This window comes from Melozone crissalis, unplaced genomic scaffold (genome assembly GCF_028551555.1).
Source record: "Melozone crissalis strain CALT ecotype California unplaced genomic scaffold, PUWL_Pcris_2 ptg000063l_1, whole genome shotgun sequence".
Taxonomy (NCBI): Eukaryota; Metazoa; Chordata; class Aves; order Passeriformes; family Passerellidae; genus Melozone; species Melozone crissalis.
In genome coordinates, this window is record NW_026535841.1 from 11,197,025 (window position 1) to 11,219,925 (window position 22,901).

The following is a 22,901-nucleotide window of genomic DNA, read 5'->3' on the forward strand; positions in this document are numbered from 1 at the left end:
CGTCTCTCCCGTTACCCCCCTGACAGAGCGCAACGGGCGGGCAGCTGCACCCCTGAGCGGGAGCGCTCAGTGCTGTCCCGTTGAACCGGAGCTCAGTTGAAATCAGGCCGGTGCCAGGAGTAAAGATGGCGGCACGGGCGACATGCGGAGCGGCACAGGGCGGCTCGGAGCGCATGCGCGGGGGCCGGCCCGGCTCTGGCGGGGCCCGTTACCGGCCCCGCTGCCGCCGCTGCCGCCGGTCCCGCGATGGCGAAGCGCCTGAGGAGCAGCGAGGTGTGCGCCGACTGCAGCGCTCAGGGTAGGCACGGCACCGCCACCGGCACCGCCAGAGCTCGTCCCGCCGACCCCTCTCGGGCCGGGGACCGCGGGGGCGCCGCTGGCCCGGGGGTGTCACCGGCCCGGAACGGCCGTCGCTGCACCTGTGAGGGAGCGGGAGGGTTCGGGTGGGAAGGGACCCAAAGCCCGTGGGCAGGACAGGTTCCAGCAGCGTGGCATGGGACACTCGCAGGGCTGGGATAGAACTCCGGCTCCGAGCGTCCGGGTCCCGCCGCCCCTCCCGAGCCCGGGGCACGCAGAGCTCCGGGATATCCTGGAGATCTCCGGTGTGGAGGAACGCGGAGATCTCCAGCTTGGGAAGGAGGAAAGCTGACAGAAATGCACCGGCTGAAAGGTGGGAGGAGGGCGTGGGTCGGGAATGTGTCACTGGAAGGACAGGGCTGCTTTGGGGGAACGGGCTGGGCTCGGAGCTCCTCATCCATTCCCTCCTCATCCATTCCCTCCTCATCTTCCCAGGTGAGCCGGGACTTGTCCCACGGCCCGACACGGGTGTAGGTGTCCCAGACTGCCAAGGGAAGTTGTGCTGAGGTGTCTGAGACGCTCAGTGTCTGCTCTGGGCTGACACATATCCCACTCAGATCAGTTTGAGAGTGTGTGGAAACAGATCTTGTCTTTTAAAAGGCTGTTGCATCTCCTGACCATCTGTAGCTCTGCTGCTCTTGTATCTAAAACTATCCTGGTTTATTTCATCAGCTCTGTATATTTTCTCTCTCTCTAATTTTTGCTGGTTTTGTTCTGGGCACGTTCTTCCAAGGCAATTAATTAATTATGCACGTACTGAAATGAATTAAAACACTAGTGTAATAATACATTATTATTACATGTGTCATGTAGATGTCTGTGTAATGTAGATAACACTTGAATTGGCAGAAGATAGGATGTGGGAGAAGGATGAACAACTCTTGTTAAATCTGAGTTATGTTTAAAAAAATGGTAAAAATTCCAAATTGATTTCCAGGAAGTTACTTTCTTCTTTCTACAGAAGGAATTCTTCCCTGACAGGGTAGTGAGGACCTGGCACAGGTTGCCCAGAGAAGGTTGTCCCATCCCTAGAAGTGTCCAAGACCGGATTGGATGGAGCTTGAAATAATGGATGGTGTCCCTGCCCATGATAGGGGTTAGAACTGGGTGAGCTTCAAGCTCCCTCCAACCCAAACCAGTCTGGGATTCTGGGATCCTACTTGAACCCCTGTAGAAATTTAGTTTTACGCTCAATGGAGCTGGCATCTCTCAGGCAGGCAATTTTCCCTATCACACAAGGCAGCCTATCTGTGCTTGCACACCTCAGGGGTGTTGTGGCTCGCAGATAAACCTGTGTGAATTGTGTTCCTTAAGCTCCTGGGGGTATCAGAATCACTGTCTGGTAATCCTGTAACCCTGACTTTTATTGTGACATTAGAGCACTGCCATCTCTTTACTTATTTACTAGAAATCTATGGCTTATCCACATATAGAGAGAAATCTTTACTTATTTACAAGAAATCTGCTGGTTTATCCACATATAGAAAGAAGTCTTTACTTATTTACTAGAAACCTATGGCTTATCCACATATATATATAAATCTTTACTTATTTACTAGGAATCTGCTGGCTTATCCACATATGTAAATAAATCTTTACTTATTTACAAGAAATCTGCTGGCTTATCCACATATAGAAAGAAAACTTAATTTAATCTTTTTGTAAATAAAGCAAATCAACCCCTTCCTTTAGCTAAACCAGAGAATTTTTCGCTGGGTGCAGGGGGGCTGTGTCAGGAGACCTGGGGGCTGCACCAGGGTGGGTGTGCCCAGCACCTGCATTAATTATTGCTTCCCCTGGGAGCTCCTCAATGCCCCCTTTGTCTCTGCAGAGTGAGGAGGGTTTTCTGTGACTGGGGGTGATCTTAGAGCAGCTCTTGTGCTGCACTTCCTATCCCGAGGCAGGAGCTCGGCTCTCAGAGCCAGGGCCGGGTTTGTCTCCATCTCACACTTCCTGTTTTGAACCACCCTGCAGGTTCCTGAAAGAAACCAGCCCAGCCCTGCAGCTTCTCCCCCAATTGTCCTTTGTGTCAAAAGCAGCGTGGGCAGCAGGGCCAGGCTGGGACCAGCCCTGAGCTGGACACTGAGGGTTGCTTTGAGTTGCTTTGTCCAGCTCTGGGCCCCTCACTCCAGGCAGACATAGAGGGGCTGGAGTGTATCCAGGCAAGGGAATGGAGCTGGGAAGGGGCTGGAGCAGCTGAAGGAGCTGGAAAGGAGCTCAACCTGTGGAAAAGGAGGCTCAGGTGGAACCTTGTGGCTCTGCACAACTCCCTGAGAGGAGGGGACAGCCAGGGAGGGGTCAGGCTCTGCTCCCAGGGAACAGGGACAGGAGAGAGGAAACTGCATCAAACTGTGCCAGGGGAGCATCAGGTTGGACACCAGGAGGAATTTCCTCATGGAAAGGGTGCTCAGGGCTTGCTCAAGGAAGTTTGGATTCCCCATCCCTGGAGGTGTCCAAGGAATTCCTGGATGTGGCACTCAGTGCTCTGGGCTGCTGACAAGGTTGGGCTCAGTCTTGGAGGTCTTTTCCAACCTCAGTGATTGTGGGATTCTGTGTATTTTGGTTAAACATATTCTGATCGAGCCCATAATTAGACCTCTCTTAAAAATGACTCCAATTCCAGGACAGACACTTCATTGCATTAAATTTAAACCTGAAACATCCAGGGGCATTGGGTGTTGAGGTGGAGATAAAGAAACCCCCCAGTGCTGATTGTTGATAATGCAGAGAAATGCTCACAAACAGCCTGGGAATGGGCAAGGGAAAGGATCCCTAAGGATCCCATCCATGTGTGATGGGTTTGTCTCTAACAAGAAGGGACCAGGCTCATTAATCTGGAAGGCTGCCTCAGTTTGGGTCATTAGCTTGCCATGAATGAATCTTCACTCCATTGCTGTTCTTTTTCTTCTTGGAAATCAAAATTGTTAAATAATGGAACAATTTTACATTTTTTGTAATTTGTTGTTTAACAAATTGATTATTTTTTTGTCTCACCTGCTTTAATTTGGCTCTGGGCTGGTTCTGGTGGGTCAGGAGATGCTGCTGACCCTCCTGGCTCAGACAGGTTTGCCTGCAGCACACCCAGATCACCAACTCTGCTCAGAAACCTGAGCAATCACATCTCATCTGCAGGGATTCAGTCCATTTGTGTGGGTCAGAGGAGACTTCTCCATGTGATGCACCAGTGCTCAGATGTGTTCTGACAGGACTCAGAAGTTCTCTCATCAGATACCAGGCAGCCTTGTGCTCGCTTATTTGGCCTCAGACTCATCTCTGCATTTGAAATTAAAATTTTTCCAAAATAAAAGAGGTCTTGATTTCCTTTTTTGTTCTCCTGGGAGGTGCTGGGTCTGAAGCTCTGTCTGGCTGCTCTGTTGCCCGTTCCTGCAGGGTTCTGGCACGTTGAGTTTCACGTGTCACTGACAGAAATTGGAGTTTCTTCTGGAGACTGAGCTCTGAGCAGCTGAGGGACGTGTTTGGTGTCCTGTGGGCATTTATTGTTTTAACCTAATCCACCATTCCTGCTTGATTTTATGCCTTTTGATGTTTGTAGCGCATATATATTATTTACTACTTCACTTCCCATCAGTTTTCTTTCTGGGCTGCTTATAAGATGGTTCAGTTCAGATCTGCTGTGAGATGAAGTTATTTTCCTTGAGAATTTTGGATTTTATTGAGCCTTTGACTTGGCACAGATGTAGCCTTCTTTATTATGACACTCTTGTGTGTTTTTATTATTTAAAGTGGAAATTTAAAAGATGTTGTTATAATATAGAACTGAAAACTGAGTAGTAGGGGGAAAGGCTGAGTGCTGTGGCAACTTTGTGTGTAGATTTTGTGTTTTTAAAAAGTATTTTTTGACAAGTTTTAAAAAAATCCCAAAAAACAGTTTTTTTCAATGAGCAAGTAGGCACTGTTGTTAGGAATACTTCTGTGGGAGTCCACAAATAACAAGTAAAGCACTTCAAGGTGCTGATAAATTCAATGTTTTGTTATGTTTAGAAAGGAAAGTATTTTCACAAGAAGAACTGCAAGCAGTGGGGCTTCTCCCCAAATCTCCACTGCAGATCTTCTCACTGTCCTTAGGATCCCACATCCCCCATGAGTGCCAGGACTGGTGTTTCCCATTTTCCCAGCATCCAGAGCCCAGCAAGGCTGTGACATCCCCAGGCTCACACAGTGGCCAGGCAGGGAAGGTTAAAATGCTCATTTTTGACTCTGCTCTTGCAATCCAAGGCCGTGTTTCTCCCTGTGTTCTAATGGATGGCTTCTTTTGCAGATCCTTGCTGGGCATCCATAAACAGGGGGATCCTGATCTGTGATGAGTGCTGCAGTGTGCACAGGAGCCTGGGCCGGCACATCTCCCAAGTGAGGCATCTCAAACACACCCCGTGGCCTCCAACACTGCTGCAGGTACAGAGGAAAGCTGTTTTTCTTCATTAAAACCAGATTTTTTTAATGCAATTTAAATCACTAAACCTTTTTTTGAGAGGGATGGTCCTTTTAAGCTTTGTTTTTCTAAATTATTCTCATTTTGTTTCTCTTGTTATGATGGACCACAGAATTATCTTTGCATTTTGAATTTGATACCTTTGCTTTGGAAGGTCACTTCAACTTTTCTTTCACTGTACATCTGTGAAAGAAATTCCACTGCACATCTGCTTTAACCTGAATTTTCTTTTCACTGCAGGTGCTGTTGGGAAAAGCTGAGAATTTTAAGGGGGTTCTCACTAAATTCCACATCATAACATCCTAAACACGTGCCCAGTTATGATATCCCAGCAGGTTACAGATGCTGGCACACAGAGTGGGAATCTGTTGCTTGAAAATAATTCCAGATAGTTGATTAATGCATCCAGCAGCAAAATATCTGTGTGTTCTGGCTTTCAGATGGTGGAAACTCTGTACAACAATGGTGCTAACTCCATCTGGGAGCACTCCCTGCTGGACCCTGCCTCTGTGATGAGCGGGCGGCGCAAGGCCAGCCCCCAGGACAAAGTGCAGTAAGTGGGAAATGCAGAATTGTTATCTTACAGAAATGGGATTATTTTATCCAGCAGTGACAGAACAACACCTAGGAACCTCTGTGTGTTTGGCCATTAGTTTTTTCTTTTATTTCCAAGTATTTTTTTTTTAATTTTTAGCAGAAATAGGGATACGGTGCTTGAATTATCTGAATTATTGATTCCCGTTGAGTAGTGAGGAGCTCTGCTTGCACTTCAGTCAAAGGACTTTTAACTGAATGCTGCCAACAAAATGGAGTTTGGTTGAGGAATTAAATAAAAGTTCACAGATTTTTGTCCCTGACTATGGTGCTTCTTTTTAAAATATAAATAACTATGTAGAGTAAGCATAGATTTTAAGTTGGCATGATTTTAAAGTCTGTATTTCTTTTAAGAAACAGACACCACATGCTACAGCCTGCAGATATTTGATGATTGTAACAGACTTTTTCTCTATATAGTCAGACAATCTGCACTGGGTTGTTTTTTAATGAAAATATTTTTCCATGCCTAACTTTGCCATCAGCAACACACAAATCTGATTCAGTCTTCACTTGTGAAATTTTTCTTTTTCTGGAGCTTCTGTATTACTTATGAAAACACTGATATTTCTTTCCTTTCCCTTCTTGTTGCCTGGATTTCTCTGTGCAGTCCCAACAAAGCAGAGTTCATCAGAGCTAAATATCAAATGTTAGCGTTTGTGCATCGCCTGCCGTGCCGGGAGGACGACAGTGTCACTGCCAAGGATCTCAGCAAGGTCAGTGCCTCCTGGGACAGCACAGGCACATCTCGCTCACTTCCCCTGCTGGCTTCTGGCTTAACTGTTTCTGCTTTTCTGCACATAAAGCTTGACTTCAACTTGAAGCTCCTTTTTTGTGGGTATCACTGGAGGTGATGATTGAGAGGCATTAATTGAGATGAACTTGGAGAAAAATTTTTACACAAAAGAGCTGTAGTGAGAACTCTGCATACTGTTATTTCTCAAAGCATGGCTAAAAAACAACTGTAAAATCACTGTTGTTGCTGCTGTGTTAAATATAATTCTGCTTCTTTTTCAGCAACTCCATTCCAGCGTGAGGACAGGGAATCTGGAGACCTGTTTGCGACTGCTCTCCTTAGGAGCTCAAGCCAACTTCTTCCATCCCGTAGGAACACTTTCTTCATTATTTTGATGATATACAATCAATTCCAATTAATATTATTTACACTCATTCGTGTTATATTTCAATCTTCTACTCAGACCTGTTGGTTAAGTAGATATTTTTCCCTAATCTCTTGCAGGAGAAAGGAAACACCCCACTGCACGTTGCTGCTAAGGCAGGACAGACTTTGCAAGCAGAGCTGTTGGCAGTTTATGGTGCTGATCCTGGCACACAAGATTCCAATGGGAAAACTCCAGTTGATTATGCAAGGTAGGAACCTCTGATGCCCATAAATCACACAATGAACCTTCTAAGATATGTTTCTGTCCTGAAATAATTTATCTGCTAAATGCTAATAATACTTTTAACAGAAAGAATGATTGAATAAAAATGAGGAATAAATATTTTCATGAGATGACAGCCTGTGTTCTGTGTGCCTGAGACATCAGCTATGATGCCAATGACACAGGCTGTGCCAATCTAGCAGCTCATAGGAAGTTAATTAGAGAAGAGTTTGTGCAAGTTGAGGCTCCAGGAGTGAGGGTTAGCTCAGGAATTGCTGTAGGAATATCCCAACTGCAGAGATTGGAGCACTGGGCTGTAAATCTGTGATGGGTTGATGCACCAAACAATGCAGTGCTGGCTTGTACTAAATGTGTTTGTGTGACCATTTCTGAGTGTCACTGACTGTCCCCTGTCCCTGTGTGTGAGCAGGCAAGGGGGGCACCACGAGCTGGCAGAGAGGCTGGTGGAGATCCAGTATGAGCTCACAGACAGGTTGGCTTTCTACCTCTGTGGCAGGAAACCAGGTGAGCACCACACTGCACCCTCAGACATGTCATTGTCACTTACAGGACATTCAGGCTGTGCTGTGTCATGTTTGTGCACTGCACTTTTTGTAACCCTTCCAAATATTCAAGCAAAATACACATAACCAAAAAAAGTATAAGATGCGTCATTAGGGATGATGCATTTAAAATTGGGATAAAACTGCAGGGTTTTAAATAGAAACAAATTAAAAACAAAATTCCTTCCTGGTTTTCCACAAATCCATGTTCTTTATATACTGTAGAAACTCTTCCAAGTAGTTTCTTCTAATTGAATTTCAACAGCAAGGGAGTGTTCTGTTAAGTGGGTGCTTTTTGAACACAAGGACACTCACACTCAGATTTTTAACCATAAAGGTACCTGTGTTAGAACTTAATTTTCTTTTTTAATGGAATTTTAATACAACTAATAAGCCTTAATTGAGTAATTAGATGCAAGATAAGTTATTAAATGTTGCCTGATGCTTATGATTGAAAACTGTAGGCCAGTACCAACCTAGTAAAGTGCAATTTGTTTTCAACTCTAGAGCACAAAAATGGGCAGCACTTTGTTATACCTCAGATGGCAGACAGGTGAGTTGCTGATTCCATCATATATCTGAAAACATCAGAGTTAAAAAATCCTAATAATTAAGTTTTCTTTCCTTTCTGAAACACCTTTTAAGCTTGTTGCTATTCTAACTTTTTTTTATGTGTGCCTTTATTACTCTTGAAAGCTCTTTTTTCAAAGAAAGAATATTGGGATATCAAAAAAATCAGAAAATGATAGAAGCTGATTGTATTTCTTAAAATGCAGGGAGAAGGTGAGGCATTTCTGGGAAGGGAAACACATGGGGAGTTCCTAAGAAACAGATTGTGGAAATAATTTAAGGACCAATTGAGTATTTTCCTGATTTTTTAATGCTTTTAACTTTTGGTTGTGATCAATGAAATCAGATTTGTATAAGAAGTATCAAGTGCTAATTTTAAGTTGCTGTTCCTCTTTTCTTGCTGTGCAATTGGAAATAAGACGGCTGTAAGTAAACCACTGTCCAACCTCCTGCTTGCAAAACTTGTGTGAAAAACTTCACTAACTTAAAAATTGTGTGGGTAAAAACCTGTGGGTATTCATATTCCAAAGAATATTTTGTATTATTTCATTTTAAATTTAAAAAGAAAGCTTAATAATTAGCGAATTGTGATGTGATAGTAGCAATATTAATAACATCAGTGTGTTAAAAACAATGCTAAAAATACTGAAATATTAGGGAGGTTAAGGTAAAAGTGGCATTTTAATCACTTAGTTACCAAAATGTAGAATTTGGAGATGTAGAAGCCATGAAATGCTGTAGATGTGATGATCACTTCTTGTTTTCATAGCAGTCTGGATGTATCAGAACTGGCAAAAGCAGCCAAGAAGAAGCTTCAGTCTGTAAGTAAAACTCCTTTTCTAGATGTGGCAAACTCTCATTTCTTAGGCTTCCTAGCACAAGTATCTCTTGACCCATCTGCTGTAGGAGCAGCTTGAAACACACAAATATTTTGTTATCCTTCAATGTTCATTGGAGTTCATTTGGTACCTCATTCCCACAGAGCCTCTGCCTCACCCCAAACACAAAAAGTCTTTTTGTGGTCAGATGGGAGAGGAAAAAATAAATCTATTAACCAGGAAAGGAGGAGTGTAGAACAGGATGGTTGTTTCTGTACCTAGAAATGGGGTGGTCATGCAGGCTGAGAAAGGAGCTTTTCTATGGATTACAGAGGCTGGAGAAAAGAGCAGAGTTGTGCTCTTACATTTTCTCTGTAATTTTCTGTTATTAGAGATCTTACTGGGTTTCGTTTCTTTTCAAACTGTAATTATTCTCCTCTACCCTTAGCTAAGCAACCACTTATTTGAAGAACTTGCCATGGATGTGTATGATGAAGTTGACAGAAGGGAGACAGATGCAGGTGAGTGAGACTTTCTGGAATGAAATAAAACAAGTCTGGATTGTCACTTTACATACAAAATTCCTATCCAAGCACATGTTCTGTTCAAGTGCTTCTGTATTCAGCAATTACTGCTGAGGGGAGTTTCTTTGTCTTGCATTGCCTGAAGGGGATGTTAATTGAAAAAAATCTTGTGTTTTTCACAGAGCAGAGAACCCTCTGGGGAAAAGCTTTCCTCTGAATTGATTGTGTTTGTGTTTGAAATTGCAGTCTTTTATTTGACAAAGAAATACTGTCAAGCAGTACAGGAAGGTTATTCCCTCTTTTCTTTTTTTTTTTCCTCTGGAGCAGTTTGGCTTGCTACTCAGAACCACAGCACACTCGTGACAGAGACCACTGTGGTCCCTTTTCTTCCTGTAAATCCTGAATATTCCTCAACCAGGAATCAGGTATGAAATCTTAATGCTGTAAAAAATAATATAACCACGCAGATAATTAAGTGGGCCTAAGTAATATTGCTTTATTGCATTTTATTGGTGTAGAAGAATTGCATCTGCTTGGAAAGAGGTTAAAATATTTCATATTTCCCCTTTAAATCACACTTTTAGCAGTAAATGTAGTTGAGCAGTCAACTCCAAGTGTGTATTTTAGTTTTTGCTGTTCTTCTGATACAGGATGTACTTTTCTTTCCTCTGCTTTATTCTGTATTTAGGGAAGGCAGAAATTGGCTCGATTTAATGCCCACGAGTTTGCTACACTGGTTATAGACATTTTAAGTGATGCCAAACGAAGACAGCAGGGGAATTCTCTCACTGGTTCCAAAGGTGAGTGAGCTTTTCTTGCCAGCTCCTTTGCAGGCACTTCTTCAATCACTCCCAGAGCCCTTTAGCAGAGCTGAATTATGAGATCTATATATTGTTTTCATATATCTTTTTCCCTCTGGAGACAAAATATGAAAAAAATCTTTTCTAACTTTTAATATTGCCCTATATTTTTCATTTGCATGCTGACATCCATTTATCCAATGTAATCTTTTGGGGTTTTTTTAATTTATATGAATTTTATTAAGCTGCTAAAGGATTCTCACCACTTATTTTAACTTGCCTAAACACTTAGAAGAAATAAAAAGACAAAACCATAATATTTTGAAGTTTTGGACAGTAGTCATTCATTCCTCCTTGGTGGATCTAAATTAAATTTTTTTTCCAAATTATGAACTTCTGTTTCTTCTCCTGACTTAGTGGTATGTGTTTCATGTGTTGATCTGCAGAAAATGTGGAGCTGATCCTGAAATCAATCAGCAATCAGCACAGCAGTGAAAGTCAGGACAATGACCAGCCTGATTATGACAGTGTTGCTTCAGATGAAGATACAGATCTGGAAACAAATGCAGCTAAATCAAACAGGCAGAAGGTAGGATTGAAATAGTGGTACACCCTCAAGTGTTATTCATAAAGGTCATTTGCATAAATTATCAGAAAATTAATATTTTAATTAATTTTGTAATGATGCCTCAGTCTATGAACTTTCTTAAATGTTGTTGCTTAAGGAAATTTTATTGTTAAAAAAAGCCTCTCTAGAAAAGTAATGTGTATGGCTGGAGACAAGGTACAGATTTAATTGCATAGATGAAATAATTGGATCTGCCAAAAAGCTCTAAATCAGTGATTCCATGGTATTTCACAAACATTTACTGCTTCTCACTGGAGAAATACTCACAGCAAAGCAATGGTGTCCAAGTGAGTCAAACCATTCCTGGAATAATGCAGAATGGCATCAAAGGGCAGTAAAACCTGGTGATTCTACTTTAATCTTCCCTGGAAAATCCCACTGGATATTTAGCAGTTTGTCTTTCATAACTTTGCAGTTCTTCCTTGCATGTTTTTAAAAAGCCCTTATAAAACAGTATTTTATCACTGAAATTCTGTTGCAAATGTTTTTAGAGGAGCTAAGAGCTGATTGATTTTCTAGAGGACTTCAAATGATTCTGGTTAATGGCTCTTACTAATTTCAACTTAATTTGAACTGTGATGTCTTTAAAGTAAGTACATGAAAAGCTGTTGAAATCTCATTTTCTTGTTTTTTTCTTAATGGTGTAAGTATTTTTCTCTTCCTTTTTCCTAGAGCTTGGATTCAGACTTGTCAGATGGACCTGTGACAGCCCAGGAATATATGCAGGTTAAAAATGCCTTGGTGGCTTCTGAGGTGAAGATTCAGCAGTTAATGAAAGTGAACATCAACCTGAGTGATGAGCTGAGGATTATGCAGAAAAAGGTAACAGAGGAACCCCTCCCTCCAGCTCTTGGGGTATCTGAAATTGTCAGAATAAAACTGCTGGAAATGAGGATGAAATAATCCAGTATTAGGATAGTGAGAAATCTCATTTTGAAGTGGAGCTGCAGACACAAGACTATAAATATTTATGTGCAACACATACTTTAAATTTTGGTTTTTTGTGGTGCTGGTGGTGACCCAGCCCTGCAAATCAGGAGGATGATTTGACTTAGGTCAAAACTTTAGCACCAGTTTTCCAAGTGACAGGACAGTTGTTGCAAGTCTTGGGTGTTTTTGCTGTCTTGCTTCAATATAAGCAGCTTTAAACAATGAGGAATCAATGCCAGCACGCCTTGTGTGTGTGAACTTACCTCTATTTTTGTGGGATAAAGAACAATTTATATCTGAGTTCACTATCCTGTCTGGCTGGCTAGAAAGGGCTAGCTCCTTACCCTCAGATTAATTGGAATATCTCTGTCTGTTAAGTGCCAATTCTATTCTTTTGGGAGATCTCAGGGTGTTTCAACAGCTTGTACTGGTTTCAGCATTTCTCTGGCATCAATTGAATTAATTTTTCACTTACACTGGGTTTCTTTAGACAGATATATAATCATTTAGGGTAAAAAAAAAACCTTTGGGGCCTATGAATTAATGAGGCTTTAGTATATTTTCATGGTGTAGCAGAAGGGGGATCTTTGCTGTCCTGCAGTTTTTCTTCACTTCATCTTTCCGATGTGTTAATATAGCAAACTTACTCCAAGTCCACAAAATAATCAGAATTGGTGCATTTTCACTATCAAACAAATACATAATAATAAAAAGCTTTAAAATGCTTTTTTGTTGGCTTCTTAGATAGCAATATCTGATGCCTAATTTTCATAAGCTGAACTCTCTCCTTGCTTTGCAGAGCAAGCTCAAGTTCCTTTGTGCTGCCTCTGGTGTCTGTGCTGCAATTCTGGCATTGTCAGATTTCTCTGGCCTTATGTTAAAGTCTTCTAAGTCCTTATATTGGCTGCTGCAATGGATCCCTTTGCTTGGAAAACTGTTGTGTTGGCAGTCCTTCCCCCACAGCCTTGTTCCATCCCAGGATTCCTGTGCCAGTAGAGCAGGCTGGAGGGAATGGGTTTTGTGTTTTTAACTACAGCAGCCAATTTTAACATCTAACTTTAGTTTACATCCCAGCAGCTGCTGGAAATCAGCACCTAAGTATTTCCAGATCTGGAACAAAGGTGTTTCTGTGCTTATAACCAAGCAAGCCAAGTAGATTTTGAAAAAGAAATGATTCCCCAGACAGCAGTACCTGGATTTTGTGGTACGGCTGACAAGCGAGTGTCGCGTGGTCACTTTGCTTTTGGCACTTGCTCTTAGGAAACCAAATCCCACTGCTAAACATTTCTTTCAGCTCCAAACTCTCCAGAGTGAAAATACCAACCTCAGAAGACAGGCCACAACCAATATCTATCAGGTGCAAAGTGGTTCTGAGTACCCAGACCCCAGCAGCAATTCCTCCCTAAAGCGGCGCCCGTCGGCCCGGGGCAGCAGGCCCATGTCCATGTACGAGACTGGCTCGGGGCAGAAGCCCTACCTGCCCATGGGGGAGGTCACCTACCCAGAGGAAAACATCACCAGGCTGCAGCCCTTCCCTCCACACGTGAGTAAAAGTGCTGCTGCTTCTGCACTGCCTCTCATCTTCAGCTTTGCTGTCTCTTCCGACGCCGCTCGTTCACTCTGCTTCTGCCTCAGAGGGGAAAAAAAAACCAGGGGGGATAAAACTGTGAGAATTGTTCATGTTTGCTGTATTAACATGTCTGCAGGAGCCTGATGGTTTGAAAAGCAGCTTATGTGTATATTTATATATATAAAATATCGATACGTGATTGTCTGAAAACCAGGAAGGGAGGGAGTATTCCAAGAAGGTAGGTAAAGTTCATGTAGTTCTGGAGAGAAACATGCAGGTATCAATTTGTGGAACTTCATAACCACCTTACAGAAATAAAATAAAATTGAAAAATTTTCTCCACACTACCAGTTTGTTATTCTGAATTTGGAACTGGAGGCTGGAGATGGTTTAGATCTGCCAGTCAAGCAGATTCTTCTGGTTTAGTGTTTTCCTGTGTGATGTGGAGAGGGAGTTCTCTGTTGACCAGAGGGATTTTGCACTTTGTAGAAGTGACCCAACACATACTAGTGCATTTAATTAATTAGCACAGTTAATTTTTCTTAGATTGTCCTGTGGGCTGGAATACAGAACAGTATCTTTTAGACACACATTGAAAATGTGTGGATTTTTGACAATATCTTTCCCTCTTAGTAGCAATGTCTTTTATTTCCTTCTAGTCAAATCATTAAAGCCTTTAAAATCTATTTTGGAGTTACCTTTGGCATGAGGGAGAGCAAATATTCTATGCACATTCCACAGAAGACAGTTGAATGCACCAAGGGAACCAATCCCCACCATCAATTAAATTAATTTGAGCTATGAAATCTGGATAATTTAAATTATATTGTCATGTTGATATGATGGCAGCAAGAAATGCCAGAATTCATTTGTGTGTGCAAAATGTGACAGAGCTTTGTATTGGTCCTTTGGTCATTTGGGTGGAAATTTGGATAGCAGTGGCAGTTCTGAAGCATTGATTTGTTTTGTGGAGTTAGTTAATTTGACATGTGGTGAATTTTTTTTTTTTTTTTTTTGTTCTCCATGGAATTTGGCACCTCTGGAATCTCAGAACTAGAATAAGCATGAATTCAATTGTATTTTGAAAGAATTAAGTCCCCTCAGCCTATGCCAGATTCTCAACATCATTCTTGCTTTGTGTCATCTCCATGCTTTTAAGAATGTTCCTTTGATTTCAGTTAAGAGTTTGTTTGTGTTTTGGTTTTGGTTTTTGTCTTTCCCGTTTTTAGATCGGGAGGAGTGCGTTTGTGACCTCCTCTTCATCTCTACCTTCCTTCCCCTCCACGCTCTCCTGGTCGAGGGATGAGAGCACACGAAGGGTTAAGTACCTTCCCCATCGGTCTTTTCCCTGGAGGAGGTGCCAATCTCCCCAGAAGTGCATCCTCTCTCTTCCCCCTCTCACTGCCTGGCCCTCCAGCCTGCATGGAGCAGAATTTCCTCCCTTCCATTCCTGCTGCCCCCAGCTCCGGGCTCTGCCTCTCTCTAACTTCACATCTCCAGCCTTTAACACCACACACAGTTCTCCAGGTCACTCCTTCAGCTGCACACCAGCCCCAAGACAAGCTGGCTGCTGTTTGGACACTGATTTTCCAGCCTCTCACTGATGTTTCTAAGGCAATGTACAACTCTCCTGCTGACTAAAAGCACTGCATGAGGCCCAGCTTCAAAGCTGCTTTCCTTGGGGGCCGGTGGCTTGCACCAATCCAGGTGGTTCTGATTGATTGTTTGCCTTACAGGTAACAAATTTGGGGGTTTAAATGGTTACTCTGTTCTCTCCCTTCCAGGATACAGATCCTGCTTTTTAATTCCTTCTGTTCCCATTTTATTTTGACTGTACCGTGTTTGGACATATTCGTTCAGAAAATATTAGATTTGCAAGTAAGGATAGAAGAAAAAACTTTCAAGGGAATATCCTGCTTGGCCAAATGGAAATCTGGGTTTGGCTGCAGTGTTGTCTGGTACTGAAAACTTGCACAGGGTTTGGTTGATTGTTTTTATTCTACACTGATTCTGTATTAGTGATTCCATAGTAGCTTCTTCTTGTAATTCATCACTGTTGTTTGTATTTCTGACCAGATGGTCGAGCTTTGCCACTGTTAGGATTGTTGTCTCTGTACACCTGGGAGAGGGGAAAGGTCAGACAAAGGTCAGACTCTACATAAAATAGTTCCTCATCTTCAAAATACATTTCACTTTTACAACTGATCTTTACCAGCTGTCCTGAAAGAAGAGTGTTCAAAAAATGCTGGTTTTTCCTTCTGTGCAGAGTAAAATTGAAAAGGGGTTCCTAACTCCAGGTGCTTCACTTAAGAATTGATGGGTTTAACATCAGATGAGTGCTTAACAAATGTACTGAATCTCAGCCAGTGAAAACCAGTTCCTGGTCACATTTTTGGTCTGTCCTTGAGGCAGAAATATTATTTCATCAGCAGATTGGAGGTGTCCCTTACAGTTTAAACCTGGAGACTCCCTTATGATGACTTCAGGCTCTCTGTAAGATCCTCAGGGCTGGTTGTTGGGGCTGCTCTGGGATCAGAGTGACACCAGCATGGTGTATTTGACACCAGACACATCATGCTGGGCACCTGGGTGAAGCTTTGCAGTTTTTAGAATACTTGAGGAAGCAGATGTGTGGTGATCCTGGGGCCTGGCTGAGGATTTTCCCTCCAAGCTCATTTTGGTATCCCTTTCTTCATTCAGCCTTTTTTCTGGGATCAGCCTCCCACTTTGAAGTGAGCCTACAGAGCTCAATCCAGCCTCTGCTTCCCTGCATTCCTCCTGCTCTCATTTCAGCTTCCACTTTGGAATTGGCCCCTCTCCTCCTTTTGACACTTCTTCTGTGGCCCTCTACTCTCATGGTTGGCTTCCTGCCCTTGTTGCATCCAGAACTCTCACTTCTTTGGTCTTCCACCTCTGTGCCAGTGTTAAGCATTCAAGGGGCCTCAGTTCCTCACACTTTGGCCTCCCACCCTGTTTTGGGCTTCACTTTGCAATGGTCTTTAACCCCTCTGGCCCCAAATTGTGATGAGCTCCAGGTCTCATCAGTCCCATCCATGCCCTCAGACCCAAACCTGCAGTTTGGGTTCCCCCATCTCTGTCTCCTGTCTTTATTTTGGCTTTCCAGTTGCCACAGTCTTCAGGCCTTGTTTTGGGCTCCCATTTTGCAGTGGCCTTCCCACTCTGCATTCAGCCTCCCCATTGTGGTCTCTGGCCTCTGCTCTGCTCTTGGTCTGGCCTCTTTTTCTCTGGGGTTCTCTCCCTCTCCAGTGGTTCTTATTCATTCTTCAGGCTCCTGTTTCATGGTGCTGCTTCTCCATTTGGCCTCAGCTCCTGGTGGCCTCTCAGAGTTGTATCCCTGGGGCAGTTTCAGTGGCAGGGAAGGATGCTGTGCTCTGTCTGTCTGTCTGTCTGTCTGTCCTGCTGTGCTGGGTGTCCAGGGGCTGTGCTGGCAGTGCCCAGGGCTTTGGGTACCAGCTGAGCAGCAGCCTGGCATGGAGAGAGGGGCACAGCAGCTCCAGGGTAATTCAGGAGCTGCTGTGCAAGGAGCAAATCCCCATGCACAGCACATGGCTCTGGCCCAGCCCAGAGCTGCTCTTTCCTGAAGTAAATCTGTTCCTTGCAGGCTTCCAAGCTGGAGAAGCAGAGCAGCGTGTCTGAGAGTGACTATGACAACCCCACCACCCCTGTGGAGCTGGAGGAGCCAGGGTAGGTGCTGTGACACTGCTGGGGGTGACAGGGCACTGCTGTGTCCCCATGCCCAGCCCTGCTCTGCTCCCTGCAGGTCGGGCAGGAAGGGCAGGCAGCGCAGCGTGGTGTGGCAGGGGGAGGGCTCCATCCCTGAGGACACAGACCCAGCCCCCAGCTCCAGTCTGCCCAGTACAGAAGATGTGATCAGGAAGACAGAACAGATCACCAAGAACATCCAGGAGCTGCTGCGAGCGGCGCAGGAGAACAAACATGACAGGTAAGGAGGGAGGGCTGGAAAAGCTCTGCAGAAAACAAAGGATGAGAAAACAAAGGGAATTCTTCAGGTGTTTTCACCTCTAGCACAGGTGAATGTGAAATACAGCCCTGCTATTTCACACCTGTAAAATGTGTAGGTGTGTGGTGTTCTCTGGTGTCCTCAGTGCCACAGGGCAGACTGGGGACAAGTGACCAGCCCCTTGTGAGCGGGTCTTGGCTGCAGTGCTGCCTGCCCTTAACTTGAGTCCTGCAAAACCAGGCTTGCAATAGGCACAAATCAAATGTGTTGTAGAAAACTCAGTGCAAGTTTTTCTTGGGTCTTCACCCCTCTATGTCCATAGGTAGTTACACCCTGCAGAGTAACACCAAGTCTTGCTTCAGGAGCAAATTGTGAAAAAGAGAGAATTTGGCTTTCCTATTGAGGTATTAGTACAAATTTTGTAGCAGCAAGAGTATTTTGAACTATTGGTTTTAGATACAGAGCCAGCTGAGTAAGCAGAGCACTGCCTGAGCCCATCAGGCTGCAGCAGCTTCAGGGAAATTCTGGTCCACCTGAACAATTTCCATAACAGCTGTGGCTGACTAAAAATGATCTACCCTTGCTGATCATCAGGTGCTGCTCCCCACACAGCTCTTTTAGAAGGCTGTAAATTAAAGGTGTGAGCACATGTTGGGGCTGGAACACTCTGGGCTCCACAGACCTGGCCTTGCGGGCTGGGTCTGGCTGTGCTGTGGCCCCAGCTCGGTGCCCTCTGTGCCTGGGAGGAGCAGCAGAGGTTTGTGTTGAGCCCTCACTTCCTGACTCGCTCAGAGAAGTGAACAACAATGGGGCCACTTTTGTTCTGTGTTTTTTCCTTCTTGTACTTTGCTATTTTTAGCAGGGCTGGCGTGGCCTCTCCTTCTCACCCGAGTGACGACTTCTGCCGTGTTTGTGCTGAGCTCTTTGCCCTTGGTGTAACCTTTTCAGTGCAGCCTCTTGGTGCTTGTTTCACACAGAGAAGCTTTAAATGAGTGTAATTTTAATGTATATCACACTATACAGTTGTGAATTCTTTTAAAAATCATTGAAGGAAACAATGCAGCATACCTGGCTTTTGTTGTTGAATTGATCAGGTTTTTTTAAAGCCTGTTATGCTGCATTTTTGTTTTCTGTACCACACGTGGAGTGAGGTGTTTGCCTATGCTTAGATGAGTGTTGTCTTGTAAAACACTGAACTAGGAAGCTGCTGTTGTTTGTTTTCCTCTTCCCTGGTTTCCTTAACACAGGAGATTGCTTCCTTACCAAAATGAGACACTTGAGGATGTAATAACACATCCTCCGAGTTCATGCTGGGAACGCAGAGAAAAATCACATGGAGAGTAAAAAAAACACAATGCAAGAGTATCATCTGTTAATGAAACCCCTTCTTCCTTTTGTTTCCCACTCTCTCCCACCCCTCTCCCTGTGCTCCCTGGGCTCAGCAGGCCCTTGGAGCGTGGGGGCCCAGCTCAGACCCAGCTCAGACCCAGCCTCGGCCCTGAGCGAGCGCCCCTGCAGCCTCAGAGCAGCCAGCAGCCCGGCCCTGCCTCCTGGTACTCTGGCCTCTGTCCCTGCCTCCCAGGCACAGTGTCCTTTCTCCTTCTCTCTGCTGCCTCTGTCCCTCCCTCTCTGGCTGCACGGGGGTCGTGGAAGGCGATGCATGAAATGCTGCAGGGTTGGGGAGCTGCAGGCAGCCCCTGCAGGCCAGGGCTGTGGCACAGCCCCTTCAGCTCCCAGGAGGGAGCAGAACCACAGCCTGGAGCTGCAGCTGGCTCTGGTGGATTCTCCTGGCTCTGATTTTTTATTGCCTGTCAAGATAAATTAAATTGCAGCTTGGTTGGTTCATGGAATCACAGAATAGTTGGGGTTAGAAGGGACCTTAGAGCCCACCTTGTTCCACCTCCTTCTGCTATCCCAAGTTGCTCCAAGCCCCATCCAGCCTGGCCTTGGACACTTCCAGGGATGGGACAGCCACACCTTCTCTGTGCCAGGCCCTCCTCACCTTCACAGGGAAGAATTTCTTCCTTTAGGAAGAAATCTTTGAGGTTTGAAGGTCCCTTCCAACCCAAACCATTCCATGATTTTGCGCGTGGTTGCTGCTTCTCAGCACCATTGCAGAAGTAGCAGGAGTTTCACATTTCCAAGGTGGAACATTCACACCTGACAGCTGAGGCCCCTCAGTGTTTATACAGCTGGGGGTCAAATGAGATCATTTGTATCCCAAATCCATTTTAATAAAGTGTGTTTATATGGTATCTTCCAACCCGACCAAAACATTGTTAGTGCCTAAAATAAAAGTGACATTTGCAAGAGAGGCTCTTTAAAACAGAACTGCCCAGGTTCAAACCCCAGCCAACAAATGTCAGAATTAGAGGAAGAGATTAACACAATTTACTGCTAATGAGGGATTCCTTTCCCAAGCTGTCACTACTTGAATATCTTCCTGATGTCTCACTGGAGTGTGTGTAAACCCAACACAGTGCCAGAGCCTCTCACAGCGAGTGTTTAGACATTAAACTAAAGCCATTCCTCCAGGCCACACTGGAAATTTAGCAGCTGACCTGGAGAACATACAGTGAAACACCTGAGTGTCACATTCAGGTTATTCTCAGGGCTTTCTCTGCCTTGTTAGTGAAGGGTTTAATCAGTGAATTGACTTTTTAATGAGGTAGGGTGCTGATCACTGTGGCTGCAGGGAGCAGATTAATCATTAACTCCACAGCAGAAAGGGAATTGTGAACTTGGAAGACCTCTCTCCACTTTTAGTTTATTTGGGAGAACTCATGTGACTTGAGACACATGGAAATACTCCTTTTGAAGCAATTTTCCTGCATTGCCAAAATGACCCCGGTGTGTTGCTTTTCTCTCAGTGCATTTGCAAGTGAATGATTTTTTTGCACCTTTGGTGTTGCAAGAAGATCAAACAAAAAATGACTGGGGGGGGATGAATTTGGGGGCTCTTTTTGCTTGAAAAGGCACTGGCCTACCATAACCCACACATGCTGAATAGTTTTCTTGAATGCTTTGTGAGTTTTGAGATTCTTTTGCTTAAGATTGGATCATGTGAACTAACTTATGCTAAAATTGAGTTTTTGAAGCATAAAAGTGAGTCTTTTGAAATGAGACTTGTGAGAGAGCACACTAACACTTCACTATTCACAGCAGTCGATGGGAAATAGTTCTATTTTGAACAACCCAGTTTTCATTTGGTATATAAATCAGAAGTGAAATCTGTGAGGATTCATGGAATCTGTTTTGTTTTATTAAATAACTCATCAGAATTAGTGAATATGTAGAATTCACAGACTGTGAAAGCAGTTGGTAGTTTGGGTATGCATGTGTGTGAGAATTTGCCTTGTCTGTTTTACTGGGTGTTAATTAACCCAAGAAGGCATCTTGGTGTTCTGGAGTTGCACACAAATGGAGACTTTCCTAACAAAGTTTTATATAATTATAAAGTATGGACAATTATTCCTTCAAACCAACTCCGAAAAACAACGAAAATCTAAGAAATAATTTTGCACTGTTGGTTAAGCTCTTGCTTTTTCTGAAGTCACATGGTTGTTTTTAGAATAACAATCACTGAGCAGTGAAGAGGAGGAGGGAAGGGGGTCTCTACACAATGAATAAATAACCCAGGGCATCTTTCTGCAGCTATATACCGTGCTCCGAGAGAATACATGTGGCAGTGACAGAGATGGCAGCCTTGTTCCCAAAAGTAAGTACCTGCCACCATCACAATGGTTTTGACCTCATTCTTGATGTGTAATTCCCCTTCAGAATGAAAATCAAAAATTATTTCATTTCAAAATGAAAACTGTAGGGAGAAATGAGGGGTTATGATGCACCTTTGTATTTATTAGCATGGCAACTGGTAAAGGCTGAAGTGGGAGTCCAGGCATTTAATTGAATGTAAAACTCTTTAAGAATTGTACAAAACTGGATCTGGCATGAAGAGTTGTGTGGTTATATGGGAATTTCACCAGACTCATCACCCCCTTTTCCATCTGAGTGCCATCACCTGGATTTCTTTCCTGCAGTCACGTTTAGATCTGTTATCCACCCATCAAAGTGATCTGTTTGGAGGGGTGGGTAAAGACTTTACAAGAACTTGGTCATGGGAATTTAGGGACTGAAATCCCCATGACCAAGTTCTTGTAAAGTCTTTACCTGTGACCATGGTCACAAAGGTTTGCAGGTGAAGAGAGAGGCAAGAATGTTGATTTCATGATCAGAAGGCTTGATTTATTTTTCCATGATATATATATATATATAATTATAACTATACTAAAAAGAAAAGGAAGGAAAAGTTCTCAGAAGGCTAGCTTGGAATGGGATGGAAATGGGATGGAATGGGATGGAATGGAATAGAATAGAATAGAATAGAATAGAATAGAATAGAATAGAATAGAATAGAATAGAATACAAAACAAAACAAAGATCTGTGTCTTGGCAGAGAGCAAGAGCCAGCTCTGCCGTGAGTGGTCAGTAAATCCAAACATCTACAGGAGACCAATCACAGATCCACCTGTTGCATTCCACAGCAGCAGATAACCATTGTTTACATTTGTTGATGAAACTTCTCAGATTCAGCAGGAAAAATCCTAAGAAAGGATTTTAATGAAAAGCTGTCTGTGACATTTACCCACCTCTCCAAAACTGCAAGGAAAGAGCCACGGCTGCTCCCATCATCCTGGACATGCTGTGACAAGGCGTGGGCTGGGACAGTAAACAGCCACCCGAAATGTGCATGAGTAACTTCCTAAGGCCGGGCACACAGCAATATCCCTGCCTGCTGCCTGGCAGCCCTTGGGCATCTCCCGAGAGGGGAGAGAGAGAGAAATTCCGCCCGCTGCCAGGAGGGGAATCAGGGCTCGGCCGCATCACAGCACCCTTGTGAGCACTGCCGGCTAATGAAAAGCTTGTGTCGTTGTGCCTGTTGCAGCGTCTGTTTTTCCCTTCGCAGAAGCCCAAGTCGGAGCTGGTGAGGACTTCGCTGCGGCTGCTGACGTCCAGCGCCTACAGGCTGCAGTCGGAGTGCAGGAAGGCGCTGCCCGCCGAGCCCAGCCCCGCGCCCGACATGCAGCTGGTGACACAGCAGGTCATCCAGTGCGCCTACGACATCGCCAAGGCGGCCAAGCAGCTGGTCACCATCACAACCAAAGAGAACAACAACTGAGCCACCCGGCGGTTTTTACTCTGGGGCTTTTTTTTAAGGTTGGATTTCAACATCTAGGTGCGGAACTATGCGCATTTTTACGAGGAAAAAAAAAACTTCAAGGGGCAAGAAACGTTTTTTTTTTTTTTTTTTTAAACTCAGTATTATTTTTTGCATGTTTTCTAACAATTTTATGATTAATTTAACCCACTGCCTTATTTTGTGCCTGTGTTGCCAGTGTAGTTATGGATAATAGCATGTTGCAAGTAGCTGTCGAGCCACTCTCATGTCCCAGCGCTGTAGATGTTTCCTTGGGGCCACGTTCTGCTTTCAGATCCTGCTCTGACACCACTGCAGCATCTCCATCCCTCTGGAGCCTCCCCATGCTGGGATCCTGCTGGCTGAGGCTCCCCAGGCTCCAGGAACTGCTCCTAGCAGGAAGAAGGTTTGTCCTGGTAACGGGGTGCAAGCCCAACGTTCTCTGTTCCCATATCAACTGTTGTGCAATATGTTTTTTCTTTTTTTTTAGTCTGCTAAACCAGTAGTAGTTGTGGGCATCCAAGCTTGTTACG

At 44.1% G+C, this 22,901-nt stretch overlaps 1 protein-coding gene across 2 annotated transcripts; it reads left to right on the top strand.

Moving 5' to 3' along the window:
- The first annotated feature begins 186 nt into the window (after positions 1 to 186).
- On the top strand, positions 187 to 22,379 carry GIT2 (GIT ArfGAP 2). 2 transcript variants are annotated; one of them, XM_054288762.1, is made up of 20 exons: positions 187 to 298; positions 4,637 to 4,770; positions 5,248 to 5,360; positions 6,012 to 6,117; positions 6,419 to 6,505; positions 6,642 to 6,772; positions 7,217 to 7,311; positions 7,857 to 7,902; positions 8,689 to 8,740; positions 9,186 to 9,258; positions 9,589 to 9,686; positions 9,950 to 10,061; positions 10,508 to 10,650; positions 11,362 to 11,511; positions 12,914 to 13,162; positions 14,419 to 14,508; positions 16,812 to 16,894; positions 16,971 to 17,153; positions 20,826 to 20,889; positions 22,138 to 22,379. In XM_054288762.1, the coding sequence occupies exons 1-20, from the start codon at positions 247 to 249 to the stop codon at positions 22,348 to 22,350; spliced, it is 2,274 nt and encodes a 757-aa protein (XP_054144737.1). In that variant the 5' UTR covers positions 187 to 246; the 3' UTR covers positions 22,351 to 22,379. The 2 variants fall into 2 exon arrangements, with proteins under 2 accessions (XP_054144737.1, XP_054144736.1); XM_054288761.1 differs by lacking the exon at positions 14,419 to 14,508 and having other exon boundaries at positions 197 to 298.
- Positions 22,380 to 22,901: the final 522 nt, after the last annotated feature.